The sequence below is a fragment of the Hippocampus guttulatus genome, chromosome 11 (genome assembly GCF_054856545.1).
Source record: "Hippocampus guttulatus isolate MCC_2025c chromosome 11, RoL_Hgut_1.0, whole genome shotgun sequence".
NCBI classification, from domain to species: Eukaryota; Metazoa; Chordata; class Actinopteri; order Syngnathiformes; family Syngnathidae; genus Hippocampus; species Hippocampus guttulatus.
In genome coordinates this window covers 18,146,541-18,174,532 of record NC_141271.1, presented here as the reverse complement: position 1 = coordinate 18,174,532, position 27,992 = coordinate 18,146,541, and the positions used below count along the sequence as shown (strand labels likewise).

Genomic DNA, 27,992 nt, shown 5'->3' with positions numbered 1-27,992 from the left:
CCTGCAAGACATCCCAGAAAGTGAGGTTCAGGGATTAATAGAAGATTTTGAATGTTAATTTGCTATTGCCCTAAAATAGTTTGAACATTTTTATAGTTTCTTTGCGAGAAGAAAAAAAAACTGTCTGCGACCTTTGCCACCTTTTACGAACCCTTACGAAAACCCCAAGTTTGCTTTGTTCACAAATGTTCACTGTCTGGTGAGATGCCAGCATACACTTGTGTGCCAGATTGTTATTTTTCGTCTTAAAATATTGAGACATCTGACCAATGTCTGGACTTCAACTACTCTTTCACAACCCCCCCCCCCTCCAAATCTCCCAGTAATGATATCTGATATCATTACTCCAACTTTTGTTGGATAAAAATAATCGGGCATTTTGAGCTGATTTTTGAAACCGTAGATGCGCAGGAATGAAAGGAATAACTAACTAGTCAACATGACCACGTGACCGCCTTGGACTTTCTCTCTTGCTTGCTACCCCTCCATTCACTGGATTACACGCCGGCTGGGCTCAGCATCATCATCTTCATCCTCATCGTCATCTCCATCGCCACCCACGACACTGCAGCATGGACACGGAGGACCAGGGACGACACATGGAGCCTCTGCTACCCGCTGTAAGCATTCCTTTTTTATCTTTTTAATGGAAACTATCAGGACGTCACAGCACAATTTGTAACCAAAGGTGGAGAAAAGGAATGGGAAACTCATGGGTTTATTTTGTGCCATCTAATTCGAGTTGGGGAAATAAAGCTTTATTGTGAGACCATTTTTATTACATTTGCTCTATTATTGTTTTCATTTAAAAAAAATATTTAATCCCATATAAAGTATTCCTTCATTTGCAGCACATAGGGAACGACACAGTAGTTCCCCACCAGATGGTGCTGTTTTATTTTTTTGTAACAGGTATTTTGAAAATGAATTATAGCTCTGCATTTAATCTAAAATTGTGAGGCAAGAAACTTGTCTCATAATTTTCACACTGATTTCTTGAGACTAATTTCCGAGCAAGCTATCCCCCCCCCCCCCCCAGTTAGAAATTCTGCTAAACAACGAGTAAGAAAGTAAAACTGCAACATTCAACTTTATGCACTGACATTTAATTTAGATTTAAGTCCCCTATGGGTCCATCTAGTTCATGAACTCTCGGTCAGTCCTGTTTGATCATTTTGATGGAGATTTGTTGTCATCAGCTCTTTGCCATTTACATCCAAGCAGCTTTCCCCCCCCCCCCCCCCCCCCATTTGGCCCAAGGTTTTAAGCGCCTGGCTTTTTGGCTGCTGAGCTTCTGTGCGCTTTTCCGGAGCTGTATATTTGTATGTGTGTGTGTGTGTGTGTTTGTGTGGGGCTTTGGCCACAAACCACAAGGTCATCTAAAAATAGCATTTTACAGTTAATCTGTCATGTGAAACTAAAATAAATTATGGCAAAAATCTTGCCTTAAACTAACAGTTGGATTGATTTGTCTTGCAGGTCACCTCCCCCTTTGGCTCATCTGTTGGCCGTAGAAGTTTGGTGAGTAAAATTGTCATCTTTTACCAGTTCTGTTTTATAATAATAATAATACATTTTATTTATAAGCGCCTTTCAAGACACCCAAGGACACTTTACAATAACAAAAAACACAAAACAATACGGGTTGAGCAGCGGCAGCCAAAACGCGCCAGCGTTCACTCAACCCGGAAGTCAGAAAGAAACCACCAAGTTTTAGCAAGAACTAATGAGCTAATGAATAGCATTGGTGTCATGGTGGTACAACTCTTTAAGGAATGGATATCTGAATAAAACCAGTAGACAGATAATACAACGATACTCACAGGTATATGTTCTTTATCGTCTGCAAAGAACGACTAATGTTGCATCTTACTGAAGAGCGTGACTGTCTCCATGTGATGTATAGGACTGTATTAGACTCCCCTCAGGTGGCCAAGACGTGTACACCAGGAGCTGCACAATGTCCATTGAATTGAAACAAAAATAAATAAATAAATACATAAATAAATAATGGATATTTTTACTGTCCTACGTTCTTGTGGTGCTGACCCCTCTTGCTATTTTCATTAAAGGGAGCTAATATGTGTACTGTATTTTTATACAGGCAGTGTAATCTGTCTATGTACGATTTATTTGTAAACAGATTAACATTAAACTGTCCAGCCGGCCAGGCGACCGCAGTTTTAAAAAAAAAAAGTTCATTATGGAAATGCCTCGATAGTCAGCGGTGGATCAAGATGGCCGGGGAGGAGGAGGGCGGGGATTGCTGACACCCAGCAGCAGGCTTTAAGGATTAAAAATCCCTTCTGCATTAAATTGCATTGATGAACAAACGTATAGTAAAGGGTGAGGAGAATGCGCTTAGGACAGTTTCGTGCCTTGATTGGATCGACAGGAAATGATGTCGTTCAATGAGTTTGGGGTTTCCAAAGTTATTTTCGCTGTTACACAGATCACGGAGCTTGATCACTTGGATTAGGAATGACGCTCTTTATTTCTCTCACATTGTTGAGTAAACATTCATTCATTTTAGCCATGGCTATATGGATATTATTAACTAATGCTTTCCCATGTCTTGAATGTGTGTGATTATTAGAGGAGTGATGTTGAAGCTGTAGTGGACAGAGGAGGAACACGCTCGCAGCAAAGCACCAACTTCGAACCAGAAGATCTTGAAGGTAGCGCACAACACTTCAAACATTGGCTTCACAGTCTAATTACATCCAACACAATAATACCACGATTGAAATGCTCACTTATTAGCTTTTCATTGAGAAAAAAAAAATAAACCAAGTTATTTAGGGTGTCTACAACGTGCAGGTGCGTATATCTAATCCCGGTTCAATTCGGTTGCATAAGAGGCTCCCGTCATGCTGTATCATCACATTGATAGCTTGAACAGTCCACTTCATTAAAATGCTCGGGAACGAACCCAAATCCGTCATTAACACAGGAATACGTCGTTTAATGGAGTATGGCAAAGAGGCTGTGCTCATCCATGATGAATATCTGTAAAGCGCCTCAACGCCGGATGTACGTACACACAGACGAATGCACACACTCTTGTACACACGCTCGCGTGGATATTCCTCTCGATGGTCCTTCTAACCCCGCCGGAACGTGTTCCCAGGCCACAGGACTCTGTACATCGGGGTTCACGTCCCTTTGGGCAGCACCAGACAGCGTAGCCATCGCAGGCACCGTCACCATGGTAACAAACACAAACGGAGGAGCAGGGAACGGGCCCTCCCATTGGTGGAGGGGCGAGAGTCTCCTTTCTATGGTACGAACGACCCCGAATCCCTTTTTTGTTACTATTTTATTTCACTTGTAGATGTACTTTATGGCCAAACGATATTGAGATTCATTCACTTTACTCAAAGGGAAATAATAATCAACTAATCGTAATATTCTTATTTGGCCACTGAATTGAAAAAGATAAATTTGTTATATGAATGAATTTAAGCCATAATAGTACTGATCTTATTTAAAAAAAAAAAAAAAGAACCAAATCATGTTCAATTTTAACTCCTTAGAGGTTTGATGGTTTGGTATCCCATTACTTTTGTCCATAAAGCGTTTGGCGTTTGATCACTCACTGTCATTTTCATCATTTGTGTTCCCAGACACTCCCTCCCAGAGAGTTCAGTTCCTCCTCGGGATGGAAGACGAGGATGAGGAGCACATTCCCCACGACCTCTTTACGGAGATGGACGAGATTTTCGTGAGGGCGGGCGAGGATTCAGAATGGAAGGAGAGCGCCAGGTAGCGACGGCATTTTCTGGAGTCTTTATCCTCCTGATGGTCGCGGGAGAGCTCGAACTTGTCCCAGCTGACTTTGGACGAGACCTCGAGTGCTCACCAGCCAATCACAGGGCACATAGAGACAAACCTTTCGCACTCATACTCGTATCGATGGACAATTATAAATCTACGGTGAAGCTAGCGCGCATGCTTTTGAAATTTGGGAAGCAACAGGCCGAAACCGAACTCGAAAACTCTACACAGGAGGGCCAAGATTCGAACCCAATTGCATATAAATGCCCGAAGATGACACCAAAGCACTACTTTTATATTTGACAAGGGTCGGCCTCTTTACGACACGGAATGAAGCCTTTTTCAAAATTGCTTTACATTGCGCATTTATCCACAAAACGGAGACATGCTGTATTTACAGCGAAGCCCTGACAAAAGGCAATACGTTGTTCCGCTAAATGAGTCGATGTGAGAGAAGGAGCTATCAAAGCGAGATGTGTGGCGCGCGAGCAGATGGCACGTCGCTTCCCCTTCCCCTTCTGCCAGCGTCTTTTATCTGTGCGGCTGTCGTGGCAGGTGGCTGAAGTTTGAGGAGGACGTGGAGGACGGAGGAGAGCGATGGAGTAAACCCTACGTGGCCACGCTGTCGCTGCACAGCCTGTTCGAGCTGCGCAGCTGCATCATCAACGGCACCGTGCTGCTCGACATGAGGGCCGGCGCCATCGAGGAAATCGCAGGTATAGTACGGTCCACATACGCAACAGTTAAAGACACGGGCAGTCAACCCTCTGTAGTTTATCGGGAAAAGGAATAGGAAGAAAAAAAAACAACTTAGATTTCACTTTGTTTACGTAGATATGGTACTGGACCATCAGGAGCTGCACTCGCCGCTGGGCGACGAGCTCCGAAAGAAAGTGCGCGAAGCGCTGTTGAAGCGACACCATCACCAGAGCCAGAAGAAGCTGACCAATCGCTTGCCCATTGTGCGCTCGCTCGCAGACATGGGCCGTCGGACGTCAGACGTCCACCTGGACAAGAACGGTGAGGGCGACACTCGACTCTTGACGCCTCTCCCCGTCTGCCACAGATTAGTCGTTTGAAACACTCCCCGGATCGATTTTCAGGGAGACGAATCGGTTCTTTCTGTCTTATCCAGGTCAGATGACCTCTTCCCAGTTTCATTTAGCAGGTCCAGATGGAAAAGGGGACCTCACCAGAGAAAATAGCTCTGTGGACTTGAGCAAGGTACTCTCAGGACAGTTCCGCTGTAATGATAAAGTCATGCACATGGGGTCATTGCATCCCACTGTGGGGAATCGGCCCACGCTTTAAGCACAGGAAATGAGTTCTTCTTGCTTGAAATGAACTGTAAAACTGACATACAAAACGAAAAACATAAGTGAACATTGAAACAGTGGTCAAACAAATCTTATAATTTCACCTAAAAATAGTCCACTCTCTTTAATAAGTTAACGAATGTATAATGTGAAAGGCTAACAGAAGTGTGGATGTTACAGCAAGAAGAACCCTTCAAACAACCGCTACTCTAAAACTCAAAACATTAGTTGAATTGCGCGACCGAAAATGTTAGTGATGTTTTTTACCTTGAAATTTTGAGTCCACCTAAGGTTGTTGTTGTTGTTGTTGTTTTTTTTTTAATACTGTGAACAAACAATGCATCTAAATACTCCAAGTTATTGTATATACTGCATTCGACGACTATTTCTCGACTTCAGTTGGGGACTTCCTCTGCCTCCTCTTTCTTGCTCTTATGCCGCATCTGATCCAGTTGCCTTCGGTACAATGCTACACTGTATAAATTCATTAACAACATCTTAAAAATCTGCAACGACATCCTATCAGGGAAAAAAAAAAAAGAAAGATAATTCCCGATGCGATACACTGCAATTGTCCACCACCAAGCATTGCTGGTATTGATGGAATCATGCACCTTCTGATCACTGTATTCTGCTCTAATGGGACGTTGAGAGGTCAAGGGCCCCACGCTTATTATTATAATTTTCCGTATATTATAATTTTAATGCTTTTATGGCTTGTCCTTGGTAGCATGGAATATATATATTTAGTATGGATTAGGATTATAACCAAATAGACATTGACGGAAATGAATGCACAACAGAAGCCCACAGAAAAGACAATGATAAAAAAAAAAAATCCCTGTTAAAACCTTATCCACATAATGTACAGTACATGAGTGTGCCCTTTACACTAGGTCAGGGTTTGGTCATAATGTGCTTGTCTGTACGTGAAGTTTATCCTGGCATAAAGCAATCATCCTACTCATCATGAAATTTCTTGCATATTAGTCCACAATGCATTACAAAACATTCGTGATTGTTTTGCTGCTTTATGAGCGCAATGAGGGGAACAAGCAACACTCGAGTTACTGCTTGTTACTGCCACATAATTCTCGCTGAAAAATCAACACCTTCACTCTGCCAACATTTGTTGTTATTTCCAAGGCATTGAAAACTAGACAGCAGATTATTTAAAAAAAAAAAAAACATCTTAATGGCGCTCTTGTGAAAGAAACCATGTTTGTGATATTAAGTACATGCATCCTCAAAGAACATATCTTAATAGATAATCAAAATAGCTGTTTATGCTCAACGTGAGGATTAACTCTAAAAATGTGGCCAAAGATTCATATGGAACGCCGTTTTAGTGTGATTTGTCACTAATCTTCGACGATGTTCTATTTTAAGCCACATCATCAGAGCATTTTAGTGTGATTCTGGGTTTTGAAACGCATACCCCAATTCCAATGAAGTTGGGATGCTGTGTAAAGCGTAAATAAAAGCAGAATGCATTGATTTGCAAATCCTTTTCAACCTATATCGAATTAAAGACACCACAAAGCCGAGGTATTTCATGTTTAATTCAACACTGCCCTAATGTCACTTAGCAACCCACCGGCAAGGGAAGGATATGCTTCGAAAAACTGCACAAGAAGTAAATAAAGAAGAGGACGTGCACAGTGCCTTGTGGGACACCCTGTATAATTGCTGAGCATATCTTTACCATCACCGATGGATCAATGTTCTGTAAATAAAGGAGAAGAAATTTAAAGTGACCCTTTGATCTTTCTGAATGTGGCCTCTGGTAGGAAGACTTTGGACAAGCCTTTCTCGACTGTGGTTCCTTTTTCAGATGGACCTTCATTTTATGAAGAAGATCCCACCGGGCGCTGAGGCGTGCAACGTGTTAATAGGAGAGTTGGACTTCCTCAACAAGCCCGTGGTGGCTTTTGTGCGTCTCTCACCAGCCGTTCTTCTTAGCGGACTGGCTGAGGTTCCCATTGCCACGAGGTTAGCATCTTAAAAACGTCACCGGAACCCCATCTGATCTCCAGTCAATGCGATGTTTTTTTTTTCTCTCGGATGTTAGGTTTCTGTTTATTCTCCTGGGACCCGTTGGAAGAGACCCTCAGTATCACGAGATCGGCAGGTCCATCGCTACGCTCATGACAGACGAGGTAGGGAAGCCGATGGAAGCTGAGGCTCCTGGTTTGCGCACCAGCCAACCAAGCAGCCGTCCGCACGGCATGTTTGCATGAATTCACAGTTGAGCAGAACTCAACAAGCTCCCAAAGTGATGGAACATTTCTCAGCATGAGGCGCAGCTCAGAGCTTTTATGACAAGCTTTTTGGGGATTAGTCATCCCATTCTGCCCAGGATTTAGGCTGTTGTCCATCATCAGAGAGGAAAATATGGCTTTGACGGACTCGAAACCCTTTAATTCATGACTGGTTGTTCAAAAAAAAAAAGGGGGGACTTATAAGGGCATGAGACGTTTTGGTAAGTGAACTGGAGCGGAGGTCAATAAAGGATCACAGATGACATGTGCAGTACTGTCCACTTAACTCATTCAGTACCAGCCAATTCTGGACCAAGTCTGAAAAGACGTTTAAAAACGTCTTTGGTAGTGAATGAGTTTTAACAAGACGAGCTGTGACAAGAGAGAAATGAGACTCGACTCACTACCACTTGTTGCCTGACATCTCATCGCCATTCTGCTGTATTGTCCACTGACACACTGGTACCTTGATTTACCGATGTGGCCAATTGATGCTTATCTGTTTCATAACTCAATGTCTTCTCGAACAGGAAGCACAGATTGAGAGAAGTGAATGAAATTGTATCATAATAATGTAGGACAATGACATGGAGTTCATAACCTCTCGCCATTGGATATATATATATTTTTTTAGGTTTTCCACGATGTCGCATATAAAGCGAAGGACCGAAATGATCTGATTGCCGGGATTGACGAATTTCTCGACCAAGTGACTGTCTTGCCCCCAGGAGAGTGGGATCCATCCATTAGAATAGAACCACCCAAGAATGTACCTTCTCAGGTAAGTGGTTTTTTTGTGGGGGGGGGGGTTCCAATAGGCAATATGGATGTTGAGCTGGAAACATTTTCTAGCTCCTACGAACGCAGCGGATGTGTTTGTTGAACAGGAGAAGAGGAAGAAAAATACCAATCTCCCGAACGACATAGCCGAGTTTAACGAAGAGGAGCACGGAGGTCCTGAACTGCAGCGCACGGGGAAGTAAGTCAGTCAAGGACAGCTCATCTTGCTGAATTGTAGCTTTCTTTTTTTTCTACTCTAAATATCACAGCGTTCGAGACACATTTACTCGCATATCAATATCAGCACGTTATTTTTATTTTTTTCCAGATGGTTTGGTGGTCTCATTCTCGACATCAAGCGCAAAGCCCCCCACTACCTGTCCGACTACACGGATGCATTCAGTTTGCAGTGTGTGGCCTCTTTCCTGTTCCTCTATTGTGCCTGCATGTCCCCCGTCATCACCTTTGGAGGACTTCTGGGCGAGGCGACTGAAGGACGCATAGTAAAGCACTCGCTATTTTGATCTCCGTGTACTACGATGATACGCAGCGCTATAGATGGGCAGTTGACCACATGTCTTTCATTGACTTTTGTGTTTGATTTAAAAAAAAAAAATGTTAGTCTGACACGTCACTGTCAAAAATGTACTGTACTTCCAATTAAGTCTTGGCAAAACCAGTTGTCAATTTTATGCTAAACGGAGTTGTTGGCATATGTTGTAATGTAAGTAATAAGGTAACTTGTTCTTTCACTTTTCAAGGCGATTGTGGAAACACTGTTTGTATTTTATAACTTCCGTGACACTGCCTTTTTTCTTTTCCCAAGAGTGCAATTGAGTCGCTGTTTGGTGCCTCATTGACGGGAATCGCCTACTCCTTGTTTGCCGGGCAGCCGCTCACCATTCTGGGCAGCACTGGGCCAGTGCTTGTCTTTGAAAAGATACTCTTCAAATTCTGCAAGTACGTTTGGATTCACCTTAATACGCACGCCGCGTTTGCCTTTTCACTTCTGAACCACAAAATGAGATTTTGGCCCCTTTGTGCCGGCAGGGAGTACGGCCTGTCCTATCTGTCGCTGAGGACCTGCATCGGCTTGTGGACGGCGTTCCTCTGCATCGTGCTGGTGGCCACAGACGCCAGCGCCCTGGTGTGCTACATCACTCGTTTTACGGAGGAAGCCTTCGCCTCGCTCATCTGCATCATCTTCATTTACGAGGCCTTGGAGAAACTGGTCTTCTTGGGAGACTACTATCCCTTTAACAAGAACAACAACCTGGACAAGCTCTCTTTGTACTCGTAGGTGGACAGCTACTCTCACGCAAACTCTCGCATCCAAACAAAAGAACAGAAGAACAGCGTCGTTACGGGGGAAACTTCTTGGAGGACTTGGAAATCCGGGACACAGATGTGGGATTATTTTGACGCCCAGATGTTTATGTGCTTCCACAGATGTTCATGCGTTGAGCCTTCTGACCCCACCAACGGCACCCTGAAGTACTGGGAGTTCAATAACATCACTGTGTCTGAGATCTACTGGGAAGCGTTGGAGGTCAAGGTACAAGTTTGCAAAAAAAAAAAAAAAAACCAATGCTGAAGTTACAAAATGCGCATTTCTATTTTTTTCCACCTTAAAGTGGCATGCTCTCCCAGATTGAGAACAGAGGAGATTAAGGGCATGTGGGCAGGATTATATTGGATTATTCACTGCAAATCACCACCAAATAGGGTCGGGGGTTTTTTTTTTTTGTTTTTTAACCGTTTCCCGCGGACATGCCGGCACGTGGAAGCTTCCAAATCATTTCGAATCATAACATCCTCCTTGATCTACATTTCCTTTTTGCAGGATTGCATTGAAAAGCGCGGCGAGTTCGTGGGCAGCGCCTGCGGGCCCAACGGACCTTACGTCCCCGACGTTCTCTTCTGGTGCGTCATTCTCTTCTTTTCCACCGTCCTCATGTCGTCCTTCCTTAAGGAGTTCCGGTTCAGCAGTTACTTCCCCACAAAGGTATAACACGTCATGGAAGGAGGGTCAACGCGTGAATTCTTCTTTGCTTTGAACACATGATGCGAGACGGTGCAATGATGCTTCCTGGTGGATTCTTGCTAGTACTACAACACTCGATCCAGTTGTCCCCAAAATAAAAGAAACACAACATCATTTCAGATCGAGCTCGCCGTTACGCTGAATGTAGTTGTTGTAATTCAAGGGAGCCCCGTGCTTGCTTCTCTTCAGCTTCGATATGTGTACAAAGGTGTGTCGAAGTGACATGTATGATATATTTTCGTCTTGTTTTTGAAAATATTCTCCGACCAGGTGAGGTCCATCGTTAGTGACTTTGCTGTTTTCATCACCATCTTCACCATGGTCCTGGTTGACTACTCCTTAGGGATCCCCTCTCCAAAACTGAAAGTTCCAAGTGTGTTTAAGGTGAGTCGGGGGCCGGTTGCTCAGACCACCCAATATGTTTGCGCCGCCTCACGTCCAACCGATGTTCACGATTCAAGCCAACCAGAGATGATCGTGGCTGGTTCATCAACCCACTGGGGCCAAACCCCTGGTGGACGGTCGTCATCACGCTCTTTCCAGCTCTGCTGTGCACCATCCTCATCTTCATGGACCAGCAGATTACAGCCGTCATCATAAACAGGAAGGAGCACAAGCTTAAGGTACTTCGCTACCTTTGCTGCTGATTACATTACGTGTTTCGCTTGCGCGCATCCGCGAAAAGTGAAGCGGCGGTGCACATATGCAGACAATTGGGACAAATCTGAGCATTCTCGCATACCGTGTTGAATTTTTTTTTTTTGACATGTGCCTTGTAGAAAGGCTGCGGCTACCACCTGGATCTGTTCATGGTGGGGCTGATGCTCGGCGTCTGCTCGCTGATGGGCCTGCCGTGGTTCGTGGCGGCCACCGTCCTCTCCATCACACACGTCAACAGCCTCAAGCTCGAGTCGCGGTGCTCGGCGCCCGGCGAGCAGCCCAAGTTCCTGGGCATCAGGGAGCAGCGCTTCACCGGCCTCATGATCTTCGTCCTCATGGGCTGCTCCGTCTTCATGACGTCCGTGCTCAAGGTCGCAGAGACATTTTCTTGACAATAATATGCGTGATGCAGAATTTTTCACTTCCCTTACCTTCAGTATTTAGAAGTATGTATCCCTAACATTCAGAATTAGAAAAAAAAACCATATCATGCGTTCATCTTTAATTATGATATGATTTCTTTTTTTTTGGGGGGGGGGGCATCTCTTGCATTGGATGAAACCAAATTGTGTAAGTGTACCTCAAGCAGTGCTCCCTGACCGTTCATAATGTGTTTTTGATGTCCTTCAGTTCATTCCCATGCCCGTGTTGTACGGCGTGTTTCTCTATATGGGCGCGTCGTCCCTCCGAGGAATACAGGTACACCAATTTGCCATGTAGGTTTTGTTGTAGAGGAATTTCACTGTAGTGAAACAACGTCGGTTCAGTGTTTGCATCTAAATGGGTCAATAAGTTGTTCGTCGGCCGCCAGTGGGCTACCCGTCCTGGTTGCGTATCCTCACACGGCTTGTTGTGCTCTCCAGTTCTTTGACCGTCTCACACTGTTCGGCATGCCGGCCAAGCACCAGCCAGATTTCATCTACCTGCGTCACGTACCCCTGAGGAAGGTGCATCTGTTCACTTTCATCCAGCTGAGCTGTTTGATTCTTCTCTGGGTCATCAAGACTTCCAAGGCCGCCATCGTCTTCCCCATGATGGTGAGCCCTCGACGCAGCTCACGTTGACTCATCTACGTCTGATGTCGTCACGCGTTCATCGGCATAGGTCTCAAAGCCCCGGTCCTGCATCTTTTCGATGTTTCCCTCCTCCAACACACCCGATTCAAATGATCAGCTCAACAGCAAGCAAGCAGTCTACACCATCGAAGCACTTCCCGTCAATCATTTTGACAATTTCCCTCGGCGCAGCGCCATCTTAAGCATCTTGATGTTGCTCCCTCAGGTGCTGGCTCTGGTGTTCATCAGGAAACTGTTGGACTTCATCTTCTCAAAGAGAGAGCTGAGCTGGTTGGACGACCTCATGCCAGAGAGCAAGAAAAAGAAGCTGGAGGACACCGAGGAGGTTGCGGCATTTGCTTCGTTTTCCTGCGCGCTGAATGCGAATTGTTTCACTCCTCAATCAGGTTCTATTCTTTCAATCTTCAGGAGGAAGAGCAGAGTATCCTAGCTGAGGACGAAGGCGCAGTGCGGGTGGCCTTGGAGGAATGCAAGTAAGCATTATCTGCCTGTTACACGTCATCTGTTTATGTCTAACTTCTCGGGATTTATAGAATCTTATCGCACCCGACGTATCGAGATGGATATGGAATTGGCTTTTACTGGGTTGTGATACACCCCCACTAATGATTGCCCCCCCCCACGCGTGTCGCTTCATCCCTCGTCTTCCGCAGAGGGTTACCCATCATCGACATCACGGACGAGATGTCCAAAGGTTCTTTTGGAAACACTTGGAACGCCACAAAGTAGGACGTTTGCAAAGACATCAACGCGTGTTTACGGTAAGCGCTTGAGAATGGCGGGTCGAGCTTCAGTTATTCCTCGACTGTATGTCATCTGAAAAATTCAACTTGTGTGTTCCAACACACGGGAAAACAAATACTAACACCCCAAATCCCAAATTCACCATTTGCAGTTCACGTGTGAACATAAAACAACAAGAAGTACATTTCCTCAGAATTTCCAATGCACTTTTTACATGTTAATTTAGCATCTGATTTCCTACGCTGTCAGGTGAACATTTTGCCGGTCCCAAATCCCCCCCCCCCCCATCATTCAAAAGTGTCACGAGGAAAAACTAAGTATGGTAACTACTACTGTGTCAGTGTTTTTTTTTTTTTTTTTGTAATTATGAACCCATCATACATGTAACGTGTGTCAATGGATACCCGTCTGAAGCCATGTGAGGAAAGCTCATTGTCTCATGTTTAACACTTTGTCGAGGTCAAGCCGGCCTTATAAATCGAGCACTTTGTATTTCTTTTGTAATATGCTTCTGTTCTTTGCTCCTAGTTGTCTTCTCAGACTTATTGATTAAAAGGGAGAAAAGCCGTCGTGCAATAACAAAGTGATGACATCGGTTACCGCGTGCGCACACGATTGTAACTTGTCATAACTTCTCATCCCTCAATTATATTTTATGTGGTTTACTTGATATATTCGCAACATTGATCCAATAATTTCATCCCGAAGAATGTAAATAATCCTTTGGTATAGTTTCATGTTGCTGTACGGCTTTTGTGTCACAATTGTGCAATATAAATCACTGATCGTCAGCTGTCACTTGTTACTACCATCCATAAACTATTGATCAAGCATGACTCGATAATATTTGGTGTCATTTTTTGCCGGATACATTTGGAGAGCATGGTTGTTGGTTTCTGTGGACTTTTGAAAGGATTCAGCATTGAAGCATCGGTCAGTTGTATAAAACGCCAACTCACCGGGCTCCGCCGGCCGTTCGTGGCTGATCACGTGACGACCTCATCCCATTTCAAAGATGGTTGTGAGTTTTGTCTCGTATCCAGTTCAAGGTCACACAAGTAGCACCAAATTGGTACTCGCCGTGGAATTAACATACCGGTACATGATATTGCAATGCACAAATGACTTTCCAAACAGAACTGTGAGGCGGATATGCTAACCACTAGTCCTCCGTGCCGCCAGGACCGTAACATTTATTCGTAAATTCTCCTGCATTCGTATCGTAGATAAAATGAGTGTAATACGCTTTCCATTCATTAATTGTTGTCTACTATTACTCAAGTCTGGAAAAAAAAAAAGAAATCGTAGCCTCACCTCACATAAACATCCGTTGCATTGTTCCGAGTATCTGTCGCAATCGTTGTTCTAATTGGCCTATTAATAGAACATATGACCGTGGAGTGGCCCGAGGTTTGCCCGGTGAATGTTTGACAAGCTTTCAGATGACAGCTAAGAGAGGCGATGCCTCCCAAAGCGCATCACGCACGTTATTATTTCGGAGGAGGCGCCGGAGAGTGACGACCCGCCGCTTGTTGGTCGACAAGCTGATTGACAGCATTTCCCTTTTCTTTGGCTTTGCTGTGGGACGTCATTCTCTCATGACATGCTCACGCGTCAATCTGTTTCCGCTTTTCTCGCTAGAAAAACAATCCCGAGAAAAGAATCAATATGAATTGAATGCGTGTCATATAAAATTGTACGGAAAATGAACAAATAGATGAATGTTACAATTTTACAATTACTATGACCCTACAACTCCCCAAATTGCCCCCTCCCCCGCCCACTAAAATAACAACTTTTTAAAAACGGCTAATTATGAAACAGATCTTTTTTTTTTTCCATTGGAAAGCGGCAACATACCAGATATGACAAAATGCTCAAAAATGCATAATTCTGCCAATTACGAAAACGAGGTTGATTTTAAATCTAGCTTATAAACTCATGTAAATTTCAACATCAATCTTGCCGCGCACGGTAAAAATCCACGGGTAATTGATGACGCTGCAATTCGGTTTCTAAATGGCCTGTAGACTTCACAAGATAGCACCAAAACACTACTTTTGTATTAGCCAGGGCTTGGACTTGTCCCACAGAAACTGATTTCTTGGCGCAAGATGGTGCCAAAGCACTACCTTTTGTCTCCACGAAGCTCCATAAACTCACTTCAACAGAGTTCCTTGCCACGGGGATGCCCCAAGATGACAACAAAGCACCCCCCTCCCCCACTCCAATAAAAAATAAAAATGCATATCTGTGTAATGCAACAACTCTTTTCACAGAACACCATTTGGTAAAAATATGCACACAGCCAATACTTTTATGAAGATGGTCAGCAGCCTTTATATTGTAATGCACACAGATGAAATCAAATGAAATACCCTTTATTGCACTCAGTCTGTTTTGTAGGGAGGAGATAAAAGAAAAATACTTCCCAGTCAAATTAACGTGAGCGTGAGAGATTTCTCTCACTGGGTTCAACCCTTACTGAAGCACGTGATCTGTAAATAACAATGAAAAATGACAAGAAGACGACCAAGGAAAAGGACGGTACACTTTGTGACACATTTAATGATTGCACAGAGTCAGTTGTGGGGACGCAGAGGCGCAGCGTGACGTCGGCTGGGCGCGCCGCCTCGGCGTCTTACTGCCGTCTGCCTCGGCCGGCCTTGAGCCAGCTCACAAACTCCTTGGCTGCCTGGTCCTGCAGGTAGGCGCTCATGTCGCTGGTGAAGGTGCCGTCCGCGTGGCGCCGAATTACACTTTTGCTGAACATGACCACAGAGTCACTCAACACCGTTTACAATTTCCCATTCACTTGAAAAAGAGACGCGAGCGACTCTTTGACATCACACCGGTTGACCGTGGTGTCACGAAGAGGTGTAGTAGCACCTTACCGGACCCCGCAGCTAGGCTAGCACAGTTTTTCTGTCACATTCTTAAGTATCAGAAGTGTCCGGCATACAGCCTGTGGGTGTTAGATTGACTAATTTTTGACCGATCTAACGTGTTGAAAATGGTTTGCGCTCTTTGACGGTGTAATGTTAATGGTTGAACAAACATGCCGCTTTTGGGGTGATGATTTTAGGGGCAGGAGGACCCCTCTCCATCGCGGGTTGCAGGATCGCGGTCCCGCCATTTTGCAGATTTTTGTGTGTGCAGGTAAGAACTGTTTTGGTTTAATTCGCGTTTGTACTGAGTGTAATTCCATTGTCCACCACGAGATGATGGCATAGTGTGAGACAGTGTAAATTTAAAATATTATTTCAGCACCACCTAGTTTTGTCTAAAATCTGTGTCATACGCTCTAATCCTGCCTTTTACGCCTACAAAAAATGGTGGCTGTAGATTTGTTTTATAATGGCTTCATTATTGACCTATATTGTCAGATGATAAATTTGTTGCTGGGGGGGTGGGGGGGGTTGGGATGTGTTTATTCTAGACGCATACATGCATTGATACATAAACTGTTGCACTGTCTGTACAACATTTTTGTCTTATCCATTGCTCTTGTGAATATAATATTATAAATAACACACTTGAGACACGAAGTGAGCACAGCAAGACTGAATCTGACGTTTGGAAAAGGCAACACTCACCCGTTCCGTTTTGAGTTCTTGAGCCACTGAACAAAATCTTGAGCTCTTCTCGTTTCCAGGTATTTACTGTAGTCGTTGGAAAACGTTCCCTCGGAATGTCTCTTCATGCTGGAGAGCTCGAGAGGTTCACTCGAAATGGAGTTCTCACTTAAAACCCTGGAAAAATGAAGATGAAGCAACTCCAGGTAACTACTTTTTTTTTGTATACGTATCAAATGCAGTCAAGTTGAGTGATGTGTGTGATTTCCTCCAAGTCAATGAATTAAAGATTTATGTTTAAATTGATTTTGTTTTTAATGTGTTTAAAATAAACCGATTTAAGTCAACTATAGGTTTTAGGAAGTAAAATCATGTGATTGAAGTCAAATGAAGGAAAAAAAAGTCATCTTTAAATCATACAAAGCCCCAAAAACGACATTATATGTGTGTGTATTATCATTAAGTCTTAGTTTTGAATTTTGTAAACAACATCACAGTTTGCAAATTTAAGCTACCTGAGCACATTACATGTCGTCAGACATTAAGCATAATTGCCTACCGGTAAGTCATTTTTCAATATTTTTGGAAAACAAAAGCACAGACATTGGTATTGAAATTGTATTTTTTTCCTTTCGCCTACTTGGTCAAACATCTGGCCTATTTTTTTTAACAATATCAATTTTAAAAAATGATCAATGTGTGTTCTAAAAATTGTTTGTCTTCCAAAAATATTGACGACTTGGGCAATTATGCTATGTGGCCGACGATACACAAAATGTCAAATTAAGTCACAATGATCATCCTTATAATCAATAATCTCCTTTGATATCAGCTACAATTGTAGCTGAAATGTTTTTCAAAACATCCAATTCACAAACGAAACGGCGCTCAACGACTCGTCGGCGAGTGTGGTACGAGTCGTCCTTACGCAGAGTTTGTGTCATGGTCAGGCAACTGCAGGCTGCTTTGGACGATGATGAGGATCAGGAGTCCGGCTAAAGAGTGAGCGTGTTCCATCCTTCAAGCGCCTGTCACCAGAAGTCACAGGTAAAACAAAACAAAAAACAGTGATAGAAGCAACACAAGTCTCACCAGTCGCCTAAATGTCTGATGGGGATTTCGGTAGTTGCGTGGAACGGCGGCCCTCTTCCTCCTCGCGGCGTCCTGATGCGTTTCATGGCCGACTCTTGGTGCGCTGCGTCTTTTATAGTGGCGAGCGGGCGCACTCCTCCCAGGTGACTCCTCCGTCACTGGAACCTCAACATCTTCGCTTTCACGCTTGCTCCATTAATCAGCTTCTGTCTCATTGAATCTATTTGACTCCGACAAACACCGCGGGTGCGACATGTGGTCAGGAAAAAAAGCTCCCGTCTTCGCACGTACGATGACTTCATTGCTCAGCCGTTCATTTCGGATGATTCGCTTGGCGGTCAAAAATGAATTTACAACCAAGATTCTTGCGTGAGTTTTGTCAAAAAGAGAGCTCGGCAAAAAATGTATTTGAATCAAATTTGGCCTTGTATTGCCCCGTCCGTACCTGCCTACGGGCTCGCATTACGAACGTCGCGGAGAGCTTTGTGTTGTGAAATCCCTAATTTTCCTGTTTTTAGATCAGTGAAAGAGACCAAAAATATTTCCATTTAATAAATTCCAGGATTACATTTTTTTATTACTCGTTTATTACTCATTTATTACTCATTACTTTCTTCAAAGTCATACGCCTTTAAATTGTATGACTTGCTCAAACATTTTTCAACTCCTTCCGCGAGCTTCCTCGGCCCTTGCAAATCTGTCCATAAATCTTCAGGAGGATTGATATCGAGGCTTTGGGATGGCCACTTTGGCTTTGGTCATAATCAACAATCATTTTCACAAATAACTCGTACAGTCACTTTGAGTGGTCCTATATTTGATTTATTTTTAAAAAAAGCCAATGTAAAACATGAATGCTGATTTTCATCAACCCAAAAAAAGTCTGTAAAATGTACAGAAGTCAACGAAACACAATAGTGTTTCAAAATAAATGCGTTTTGCTCACATTCATTTGTCATTAACAAGACATTTCTTGAGGAAGTTACTCATGAGGGCGTACACGTGCCGGATGGCCCCTTTGAGGGAATGGTCCTTGTCTGTGTACCACTGAAAGAACAAAATAAAAAAGAGAGAGAGAAATGCAAAATGCGTCGTTTGCAGCCAGCAGAAAAAGACGTTTCCCCACTTTCCATCCATTCCCATTCATTCATGAAATCAAACACCGTCGGGGTCAATATTATTTCACCGCTTCCCAACGAGCCAATATTTACCATAGCCTCGAAGTCAACCTGCTCGTCCACCAGAGCCGTGTTGAGCTTCGCTGCCTGCTGGAAGTGGACATTGTCTACGGGAAACACACGGCGTCCTGATGTTATTTGCTCGTTCCATTTTCCGTGCCGTCAGACACGAGTCCATTTGCGCAAAGAGAGAGCGTTGCGCCGGGCCAACGTGAAAACAAGATCAGATGGACTCACCGTCTGCTGTGCCGTGGATAAGCAAAAACTGCGTACCCTTGAACTTCCCCGCTCGGGCTAAAACTGAAGAATTCTGCTCAAGGAAAGAAAGATTAAAGGCCAGTTTAAAGCGGTCGATATGAATTTGTCGTCACTCTAATCTGCTCATCGGCTTCTGAATCAGTCGCGCTGGCCGATCTAACTTCGATATTAGCGGTGCGACTTTTGTTTATTGATTTTTTTTATTTTTATTTTTTAACTGAATCGGACTTCAAAAGTGCCTCACATTCGCCACTTAGCTGGCCCACAACTTCGCTAGAATTGTTCCATCCTCTGATTGGTTGGTCAGAGCAAGTAAAGCAGCGGCGACCGCATGCGCGGCCTGCCACCCGCGGTACGATACACACCTGAAATATTACAACCGCTTACCTCATAACCCATTTTATTGTCTTGAGGTGTGCCCATGTAGCGTTCAGTGTAGACAGCATCTGCGGGCAAAATGGTCTTTGTGAATTCCGAACTTTTCAAGACAAATTTGCATGCTGACAGAACATATGCAAATTGCCATAGAATTATCGCGGAAGTACTTTTTACACGAAACGTTTTACACGCCGGTCACGTAAAAGCAATTGTTTAGCTGCTTGTCTTAACGGGTAAAAGCCCAGTTCCCAAAATGTTCCATGAAGATACCATTGAAGTCATCGATTCAAAAGCTGAACTCCAAACAATCGTAGATGAATCCTTTACTACTCGATACCCAAACAGGTGTTTCCACGCGCGCGCACCTCCTCTAAATGGAAACTCAGGGCTGTGCCAAGCAAAGCGGCAGACATAAGCTGGCACCCCGTACCAATCGGCAGATGTCCCACCGCAGTTCAGCTCCACTGGCAGGATTCACAAGTTTTTTTATGGGAGGGGGAAAAAAAAAAGCATCTGCTGTGGAAACTCAGCTGATTTGCTGTGAATGGTGCAGTAGTGTGTGTGTGTGTGTGTGTGTGAATATTTAAATGTTGTCAGAAGTGGAAATATTTTGCAGCTCTGGAATGGAAATTTTGACATTTAACAGTGTCACCATACGTAGAGCTTTATTCAATAAGTTTTACTGACATCTGATCGTTCTGTTGGCGTTTCCTTGAGCATAGCTCCATCTAACGGAGGCATTGTAGATTGCGTCTTATAATTCGGTGCGCCCAATGTATGAAAAAAATATGACAAAATAGGCCTTTCGTTGAAGGTGTGCCTGATAATCCAGTGTGCCTTTTAGTGCGTAAAATCCGGTATATATGTGTATATGTGTCTGTGTATCTTTACAAAGACACACATTACATCTCCATAGACCCACCATATGCAGAGTATTTCGGCATACCCACCATACATTTGCCAACTGGCGACTGGAGCAACCGCAATCCCACACTTGAAAAGGCCGCTTCCAGCGCCCAGGGCCATGGAGGTAACGTAACCGCCGTAGGACTGAAAATCAATGACGGAAAATGGTCCCCCAAAAATAAATGAAACAAAATGAGATCAAATCCGATGTCGAACTTACCCAGCCCCAAATAGCTATCCGGTCTTTGTCAACAAAACGCATCTCGGCAAAGTTCCTAAAAACGGATCGCAGCGATGAGTAGTACATTTGGGTTTAGTTCCGGAGTCACGACGTACTTCTTTACCTGACCGCCTCCATCTGATCCTCCACCTCAATGGTTCCGAGACGCCGGTAGATGGCGTGCATGATCTTGTCGCCTTGGTAACCGCTTCCTCTTCCGTCAAATCTGGCGACGATGATCCCGTAGGTGCTGGCCAGGAAGGTGCTCCAGTTCAGCTTGAAACGATAATCCACTCTTTGACTACAGGGCCCGCCGTACCTGCGCGAGGGACAGCTCGGCGGCATTAGTCCAAATGAATTTCTGCACCGAATTGTGCACCTCTTTCGTTCACTTACACGTCAAGAAGCAGAGGGTACCGCCTGGAGGACTGAAAATTTGGCGGTAACATCATCTCATACGAGAGATCTGTTGAAACATCATTGAAAAATGTTCCATCTTTCGATGACCTCAAGTGGATCGCTCTGCGGGGGTTGCCTTACCAAATCCTGCAATGTTGAAGGTGCCGTACTTCATCGTTGGCATTTGGAAGTGCTGGAGGATGTTCTCAATTTCTTTGTTTTCTTCAAGAGTGGCGAGCACTACAAAAACCACCACGAAAAAATGGTTTGGGGATTGACACGTGTTCATTCAGTTCAATCCAACATGAATTGGATATTACATATTCATATTCATATCCGTTCCGCTTTTGTGTTTCATGAAACATTAACAAATTTGTCTCGTTGAACGAAAAAGTGTGGACGGAAAGTGAATCAGTCCATTTGTAATGGCCGATCTGACAATGAACTTGTGGCTGCTAGACTGCGTGTGTGTGTGTGTGTGTGTGTGTGTGCGCGCGTATACCTACAGGCATTTGCACCTGGGCCTCGATTATCCATGAGCGTGAAGCGAGGCAAACCCGGCCCTGGTCCACACAAACACGGTGAAAATAAGTGTCATAAATGGACACGATAGTTCACACACCAGCGCATTTGAGCACAGGTTGATTGTAGGCGCCAAATGCGCGCAACTGACCGTAACAGTCCATGCGGTAATACGAGGCGTCAGTGCTGAAGTAAGCCAAGTTGTACTGACACCTGTCCTTGTCGTCGTTGCAGGTGAGGCACTTGCGAGGAGAAGGTACGACTCCGATCGCCACCCTGATGCGCAAGGGAACACGCAAGTACTCAGGTGCGCAATGGAACTCGGGTCAATTCTTCGTTTACGGGCTCATGTGTTCAAAGTGTCCGGATTCAGTACTGTTCAGTGTTTCCCAGCTTTTACAATATTTTCAGGGACAGGCCTTTAAAGTGTGACGGATAAATACAACAAAAGAAAATGATATGACCTGCATGAAAACTGGGGTATTTTCCGAACGTAATAATAAACACGAATCATGACACGAGGAACGTCCGATCTGGCCGCAAGAAAGAATAGCTTACTTGTAAACATGTCTCTTCGCAGGCGTCCCCCCATCTTCATAACCGACAAAATATCTGTGGGAATAGAAGGTTAGTCAGACCACATTTTATTGTATTTTTTTTTTTTAAAACAAAGCTTCCACAGGTGACCGAACGTGATTCTCACTCACATGGCATCTTTCGTCAGCTTGGTGATGTAAATGACTTCCCACTTGCCCGAGGTAATCGGTGTCGCCTTGCCCTTCAAAAGATGCCTCAAGTCAGTCAACATTCGGTTGTCCCATGAATTTCAGAGAATTTTCAACCAAAAAAAAAAAAAAAAGTTATTCTGTGTAATTAGTAGAAAATGGACACGACAAATTTATTCAGAAGATTCCTGCCCAACATCTTATCTAAAAAAAAACACATTGTAGACTGCTAGCTAACATACAAAAATATGTGCTGCAATTAAATTTTCATTTTAATTTTCTCTTCTGGACATTTTATTCAAAAGTGTCCTAAGCCTAGAGGTAAGCAGAGCTGCAATGATTTTTAAAAGTAAACCTATAATTTGAGAATCGTAGTTGAACGAGCTTCTCTTTCACTCAAGCGATACTCCGCATAAATTAAGATAAATAAATACATCAATAAATCGTTACAACTAATAAAAAGTCAACTAAAACAAAGCATTTTTTGAAAAAATGACAACTAGCTGACTAAATTAAATAGTCAAAATTAAATAAAAACAAACTATAATGAAAAATCCTAAACTATAATCGTGATTTAAACTCAGGTTAAATGTGAGTCAGCACTCACCTGCCAATATTTAAGGTGCATTTTGATCACCATAAATTTCAGCTGTTCTGCTCAGCTTTTCCTGACAATCTATTAAGTGCTATTTTACTTTCATTCCCCACAATTTCTTATTTTTATTGCGAGGACATGTTACAGAGTGCAACTCTCAATATCCAAGGATGAGATAAAAACCTAATGCTGCTTACCTTTTGGATGCGATGAATATGTTTGTAGCCACTGTTGTCACTTTGCACTTTGTAGAAACTGATTTTATCTTCAGCAAAGAAAAGAGGTAATGGCCCATACTGGAAGTTGGAAAAAACATTGTTTTTACTTCATTATGCACAATAGTTACAGTCATGCTTTTAGTAGAAAAAACACAATATTTCCTTTCTGTTGCGGCTGAGGTGAAATGCGCCGTCGAGATGAAGTTGGATGGGACTGAAAAACTTACGTGGCCAACCCAGCCTGTTGGGCTCATTTGCTCGAATTTCTATACAAAATGAAGACAAAAAGGCTGTTTTTAATCAGCACGTAATCACGTTCAAATCACGTCATCTGTGAATGGAAAGCAAAAGGACCTCCTCGTTTTCTTTCCATTTCCCTCCAATCAAGTCGTAAATCTGCACGAGCACGTAATTCTGCTTTCTGGTGACCCACTGCGCCGCGACACGCTGGTCGGTGACCCAGGTGACCGAATTCAAAATGTGATCCCTAAACGCAAAGTCACAGGAAATTAAACACGCCGAGCTGGCTGCCGCTTTGTCAGGTTGGAAAATACAGACCCAGATCGAATGGGGGCAGGGGGTAGGATCACTCTGGCGGGGATGGACAAGTTATTCGTATCAACCACGAACAGTTTGACCTTCGTCAGATTTGAGCCCGCCTGCAAGAAAGTCACGATTAGAACATTCTTGACATACTGTACATGGCGTGGGGGGGGGGGGGGGGGGGGGGGTATTCGCAGGAATCAGTTCACGTGCGATTTCTTCGGCGAGTGCCAGTTCGACCTCGAAATGCAGTCATTGGAATGCTTTCAATCCCACCTTTGGGTATGCAATAGCCATAGTTTCAGGGTACTGCGTCAGTCCGTAGAAGGAAAACTCCACTTTTTTCACTTGGGTGTCATCAAACTCGGCGTAGGCCAAGTATCGTCCAGTTGTCGACCACCACAAGGCTCCGTTTGATGCAAACACCTCCTCTAGAGTTACACAGACAAAAAAAAGAACCACAAATTCAAGGAAATAACACTTTTAGTACAGGGTAGCATTTTGTTTGAGCACATGGCAAATATTAACAAGTGCTGTAAAAAAAGTATATTTAAAATTGTTCGTTTTCCCCAAGTTCAATCAAAACTGACCACTTCATGCAAAAGAATATAAATATATTATCGCTGTCCTCTGAAAAACACCTGTCCATTTTTGTCATTGCAAAATATTTATATTAATCTTGCGGAATGTAAATGATCATGAACGTAAAAAAAAAATATATATATATACAATAAAAATGGACATATGTGTTTTTCACAGAACAGCGACGATATAACTGCCGGTAATATAAAAGTAGTGCTTTGGTGTCATCTTTTGGCATCTTGTTCCTGATTGTAAAGTGTCCTTGAGTGTTTTGAAAGGCGCTTATAAATAAATGTATTATTATTATTATTATCTTGCTGCCAAGCAAATAGGTTGAAGTGAGTTGAGGAGCTTTGTAGAGACAAAAGTAGTGCTTCAGTGCCATCTTGTGGAATGTTGGTGTTAAGCAGTAATTGTTGAAGGGTATTTATGAGTCGCACAGAGACAAAAGTAGTGCTTTGCTGCCACCTTCTGGAATATTGGGACCAAGGAATTATGTTTGAGGTGAGGAGCTTCCTGAGCATAAAAGTAGTGCTTTGGAACCATTTTGCGGAATGTTGGTGGTGCCAAGGAGAGAGTAAAGGAACTTCCTGGAGACAAAAGTACAATACAATGCAATGTTGAACTGAGTTGAGAAGCCCCATGGAGACAAAAATACTGCTTTACTGCCACCTTGTCGAATAGTTGTGCCAAGGAATGTGAAAGCGAGAGAGATGATTTATAAGAGTACTCAGATTGCCATATTTTAAATGCCGTGCGCAGATTTTTTTCAACATTTTTGGAACACCCTCGTACGTGGTTAAATATTGCACAACTTCCAACACACACGCACACACTAACACGAAGGCTAAACTGCTAAATGTTCCTCACCCTCATACACCCAGTCAGGCACTCCATTGAGGATCTCATTTTTTTTCCCGTTGCTGGTGACTTGTACAGCTTCCGCAGTGATGTTAGCTTTGACGTAGACGTTGTAGTCGGCAATGTAGGCCTGCGTGACACAGCGCTGTTAGCTTGTTTGTGTGAAACGCAAGCGTGGAAAGTTGGGATGTCGCGGCGCCATCTCGCCATTTTGTTTCCCTCTGGCGCCCAGCTGAGGTACTGCACCACGGGCGGAAGACCCACATTTTCGACAAACGCCCTGCAGTGAAAACATCAAACCGAGTAAAATCACGGGAGACTTTCCGGAGTGAATTTCGAGTTGATCTTACTGTTTGTTTGTTTTTTTAAAGTGTAAATAACTTAAATACATAAAGCTTTCTTATTTTTCCACGTAACAAAAATGACTTTTCTTTCATGAGAAAAAAAGTCATTCCTTTCGGTACATGTTAAATATTGTAGTTAAAAATCGATTTCCCCCCCCCCCCCCAAAAATCATGCCGCCCTACTTGTTGTCCATTTTTGGTTCATGCCGATTGCACCCGGAAGTCCGATATCCCAAACTTTTGTATACCGTACGTTATGCTTCGTTATGATTACAGAACAATAACAGCATTTTTTTTTCCTTACACAATAAAAGAAGGCTACTTACCAACTCTTCAAGCTATAGAATGAGTAGGCGGCTGTGTACGAGTGTCTCCATTGCTGGTGGATGGCAAACACACACACACCCCAAAAAAACATGGTATTATTATTATTAATGTGGCAAAGTCAATTTTCACAATAAAATAGCAAAACGTAAAATATTTCTGTTCAATGGCCCAACTTAAACATTTATCCAAGTTTGTTGCCTTAAAAATGTTTGTTCACTTACATTTTTTTTCTTTTCCAAGTATGTGTTATCCACATTTAAAATAGCATTGTCATGCGTCTGGTTAGGAAGTGCGTGTGGTCCCACGTGCCCCACCCGAGTCGCACTGATGAAAAATGGTAGTTTGCCCTCCCCTTTTTGCATTCGTCCCATGCAAGATCACTCACCTTTGTGAAATTGCTTTCTAGCGCGACATATTGGTGATCCCCCGACAACAGGTAGTCTGTGGCGCCCACTTCGTCCTACGATAAACAGACACCGTGAAAAAAGCCATCCTATTCCAGGAGCGTTGGCTATTAAACGTGTTAGTTGAAATGATTCTAATACAAAGGTTGAATTGCTCAAGAATGGTGACTCTGTGTTGTTTTCCACATTGTAGCGGTAGACGTTGCCATCTCTGGCTTTGTGTAGATAATCGGTATCTGCAGGTGCGAGAATAACACACTTAGGAAGGTTCTGTTCTGACACACCAGGCGGGGGATAGCGGCCGGCTTGCAAATGTTCTCCATACCTGTTATCCAGTACAGATTGTAGGATCTCCACCGAATTGTGTTATTGAAATAGTCTTCAAAGGTGTAAGGATTTTTCGGAGCTTCTGATTCTGAACAAAAATTAGGTGGGTTAGGAGGAGGGGTCGGGCGGGGGTGCATAGTTGACGTCACATAGCGCTGCTGTTGGGATGCAGATGCATCCCTTAAACTCGGGGCTGTCAAACTTTTTCTTTCAAAACAACCATTTATCGGCACATATCCAGTGATTCAGACTCAGGTGCAACATCTCTTGTAATACTTTTTTTTTTTTTTTTTGCATAGAAGAAAAAAAAGAAGTGTGCCTTTAAAAATTTTTTATATTCTGTACTTGTTGTTGGACCATTTATGCTGATAGTTCCTGCAATATCGGTGCTAGTTTTGTTGGCCCATTTATGGTGTTTCAGATATGTTAGCATTAAGCTAACGGTGTTCAGTGCTTTGGTTATTCGTTTTTTTTTAGTGGTTTGACAGTAAATTTCAACTTATGGTGGCAATAAAAGCTTGAAGCAAGCACCCTGGGCCTCTTGCCCTTTTAAGGGAACACGCAAAGCAATACGGCCGCGTATGCGGATTGGTGCAGCAAATAACAAAAACAAAACAAACCAATCAATTGCATTCAACATGAACAATGAATTCCAAAAGTACTTACTACTCAAAAAAACCGCCGTCACCGTTACTACCGTGATGAAGGCAGCCGCCCCCAGCAGCGCCCACACCACTTGGCTTATGCAGCCCTGCGGAGGGTCACACCATAAGTGCTTTTTTTTCCACCCCCCCCCCCCCATTTAAAAGAAGTCCATCAAATTTTCTCAAGTGATGCGCTCGTACTGACCATGAAGCTGAAGAAGTCGACGTGCGCCTCTTCAAGGCTCCTCCGTGCTCCAAACTTGACCGACGAGTTAACACTCTCGCTCCCAATGTTTCATTGATTTTTTTTTTGTACGTTGAGCAAATGCACGACGCGAGTCCCCCCCCCCCCCCGCTCCAATCAAGAAGAAAAGTAAGCTCCGTCCCGCGTGCGTGTTGTTGAAGCAGACTTCTCCCTTCCCGTCGCATTCCTGAGGAGAGCCCTGAACCAGACGCGTGCCTTTCTGCAACGCCGCGTTTGCGAACACAAGAACCAACTCCACGCGCGCTCGCGCGCGCACGGATGTGAACTTTTTTCTTTTTCTAAGGATCGTCGTCTATGTTTCGGTCCGTGCCGAGTCAAGTGCGCGCGTTATCTGCAAATTTTGGGGATTGGTGTCAGCACGTCAGATTTTTATCAATCAGGCGCGTTTCATCCGCGTCCAAGTGTGAACCGCTCCACCCTTAGAATGCAAAAAGTGTCAGCCGTCCTTTATTTGGGCAACGAACTTCAATATGAAGCGGTAAAAATAATGCTAAATTGAGACAATGGAAAAGTAGGGGGCGATTGGGAGCTCAAAAATCCATAATTATTACATTACAAAAAAAAAAAACGTCCACTAAGCATTTTATCCGAGAAAACGGGAATGAGCTTGCCGAAATCCCCCAACCCGAAAAAAAAAGTAAAAAAAAAACATTTCTACAAAGACATAGGGTAGGGCCCTCGCAGCACTCGGTGCTTGGGCCCTAATAAAAAAAGTATGCGCGGGTCCACTATACTTCAAAAATATATCTACTGTATTGTAATCTTGTTTGTGTTTTCATTCATCTGTGCTTGATTTCGACAACAGTAATTCGTGCAGCAATTATGAAAGCCATCGTCAATATCCCCCCCCCCCTTTTTTTCTCTCTACTTGGGGCGTAATTTATTTTTTTTTAATGCGAAAGTTAAGACATGTTTACTCATGTGGATTTGGTGCATAAAAGTATTCACCATAAACCAGTCCAACCCTAGAA

The 27,992-nt window shown here is 43.5% G+C and overlaps 3 protein-coding genes across 3 annotated transcripts; 1 reads left to right on the top strand and 2 right to left on the bottom strand.

Annotated features, from left to right (window-relative positions):
• The first annotated feature begins 508 nt into the window (after positions 1 to 508).
• slc4a10b (solute carrier family 4 member 10b) lies at positions 509 to 13,494 on the top strand. Its single transcript, XM_086123008.1, has 25 exons — positions 509 to 620; positions 1,480 to 1,521; positions 2,597 to 2,678; positions 3,131 to 3,283; positions 3,627 to 3,765; positions 4,333 to 4,493; positions 4,612 to 4,797; positions 4,913 to 5,001; positions 6,928 to 7,085; positions 7,165 to 7,252; positions 7,989 to 8,135; positions 8,242 to 8,333; positions 8,463 to 8,637; positions 8,961 to 9,094; positions 9,185 to 9,430; positions 9,584 to 9,689; positions 9,978 to 10,139; positions 10,449 to 10,562; positions 10,640 to 10,801; positions 10,958 to 11,209; positions 11,469 to 11,537; positions 11,702 to 11,875; positions 12,120 to 12,239; positions 12,323 to 12,387; positions 12,568 to 13,494. The coding sequence occupies exons 1-25, from the start codon at positions 573 to 575 to the stop codon at positions 12,641 to 12,643; spliced, it is 3,240 nt and encodes a 1,079-aa protein (XP_085979134.1). The 5' UTR covers positions 509 to 572; the 3' UTR covers positions 12,644 to 13,494.
• A 1,504-nt stretch (positions 13,495 to 14,998) lies between these two features.
• gcgb (glucagon b) lies at positions 14,999 to 17,400 on the bottom strand. The gene is made up of 4 exons (XM_086123010.1): positions 17,326 to 17,400; positions 17,162 to 17,261; positions 16,255 to 16,410; positions 14,999 to 15,423 (listed from the first exon to the last, which is right to left on the bottom strand). Exons 2-4 carry the CDS (start codon positions 17,248 to 17,250, stop codon positions 15,300 to 15,302), a joined length of 369 nt encoding a protein of 122 aa, XP_085979136.1. The 5' UTR covers positions 17,251 to 17,261; positions 17,326 to 17,400; the 3' UTR covers positions 14,999 to 15,299.
• A 742-nt stretch (positions 17,401 to 18,142) lies between these two features.
• fap (fibroblast activation protein, alpha) lies at positions 18,143 to 27,029 on the bottom strand. Its single transcript, XM_086123011.1, has 26 exons — positions 26,962 to 27,029; positions 26,779 to 26,863; positions 26,111 to 26,200; positions 25,927 to 26,021; positions 25,767 to 25,841; positions 25,381 to 25,433; positions 24,918 to 24,990; positions 24,720 to 24,840; positions 23,544 to 23,698; positions 23,283 to 23,383; positions 23,079 to 23,211; positions 22,952 to 22,990; positions 22,704 to 22,802; positions 21,894 to 21,964; positions 21,745 to 21,798; positions 21,338 to 21,462; positions 21,171 to 21,227; positions 20,806 to 20,904; positions 20,662 to 20,731; positions 20,390 to 20,584; positions 20,266 to 20,320; positions 20,090 to 20,189; positions 19,149 to 19,207; positions 18,741 to 18,813; positions 18,537 to 18,610; positions 18,143 to 18,372 (listed from the first exon to the last, which is right to left on the bottom strand). Exons 1-26 carry the CDS (start codon positions 26,962 to 26,964, stop codon positions 18,274 to 18,276), a joined length of 2,253 nt encoding a protein of 750 aa, XP_085979137.1. The 5' UTR covers positions 26,965 to 27,029; the 3' UTR covers positions 18,143 to 18,273.
• Positions 27,030 to 27,992: the final 963 nt, after the last annotated feature.

What these genes read in the sequence shown, in the direction of transcription:
- slc4a10b (XM_086123008.1), top strand. Translation starts at nt 573, where the DNA reads ATGGACACGGAGGACCAGGGACGACACATGGAGCCTCTGCTACCCGCT. An exon ending in CTGTTGGCCGTAGAAGTTTG is followed by an intron (nt 1,522 to 2,596) that starts GTGAGTAAAATT and finishes TGTGATTATTAG; the next exon opens with AGGAGTGATGTTGAAGCTGT. An exon ending in AAGTTCCAAGTGTGTTTAAG is followed by an intron (nt 10,563 to 10,639) that starts GTGAGTCGGGGG and finishes TCACGATTCAAG; the next exon opens with CCAACCAGAGATGATCGTGG.
- gcgb (XM_086123010.1), bottom strand. Translation starts at nt 17,250, where the DNA reads ATGGAACACGCTCACTCTTTAGCCGGACTCCTGATCCTCATCATCGTC. An exon ending in GACCATGACACAAACTCTGC is followed by an intron (nt 16,411 to 17,161) that starts GTAAGGACGACT and finishes TCATTTTTCCAG; the next exon opens with GGTTTTAAGTGAGAACTCCA. An exon ending in AAGAACTCAAAACGGAACGG is followed by an intron (nt 15,424 to 16,254) that starts GTGAGTGTTGCC and finishes GGTCATGTTCAG; the next exon opens with CAAAAGTGTAATTCGGCGCC.
- fap (XM_086123011.1), bottom strand. An exon ending in CTTCAACATTGCAGGATTTG is followed by an intron (nt 20,732 to 20,805) that starts GTAAGGCAACCC and finishes ATGTTTCAACAG; the next exon opens with ATCTCTCGTATGAGATGATG. An exon ending in GGATAGCTATTTGGGGCTGG is followed by an intron (nt 20,190 to 20,265) that starts GTAAGTTCGACA and finishes ATTGATTTTCAG; the next exon opens with TCCTACGGCGGTTACGTTAC.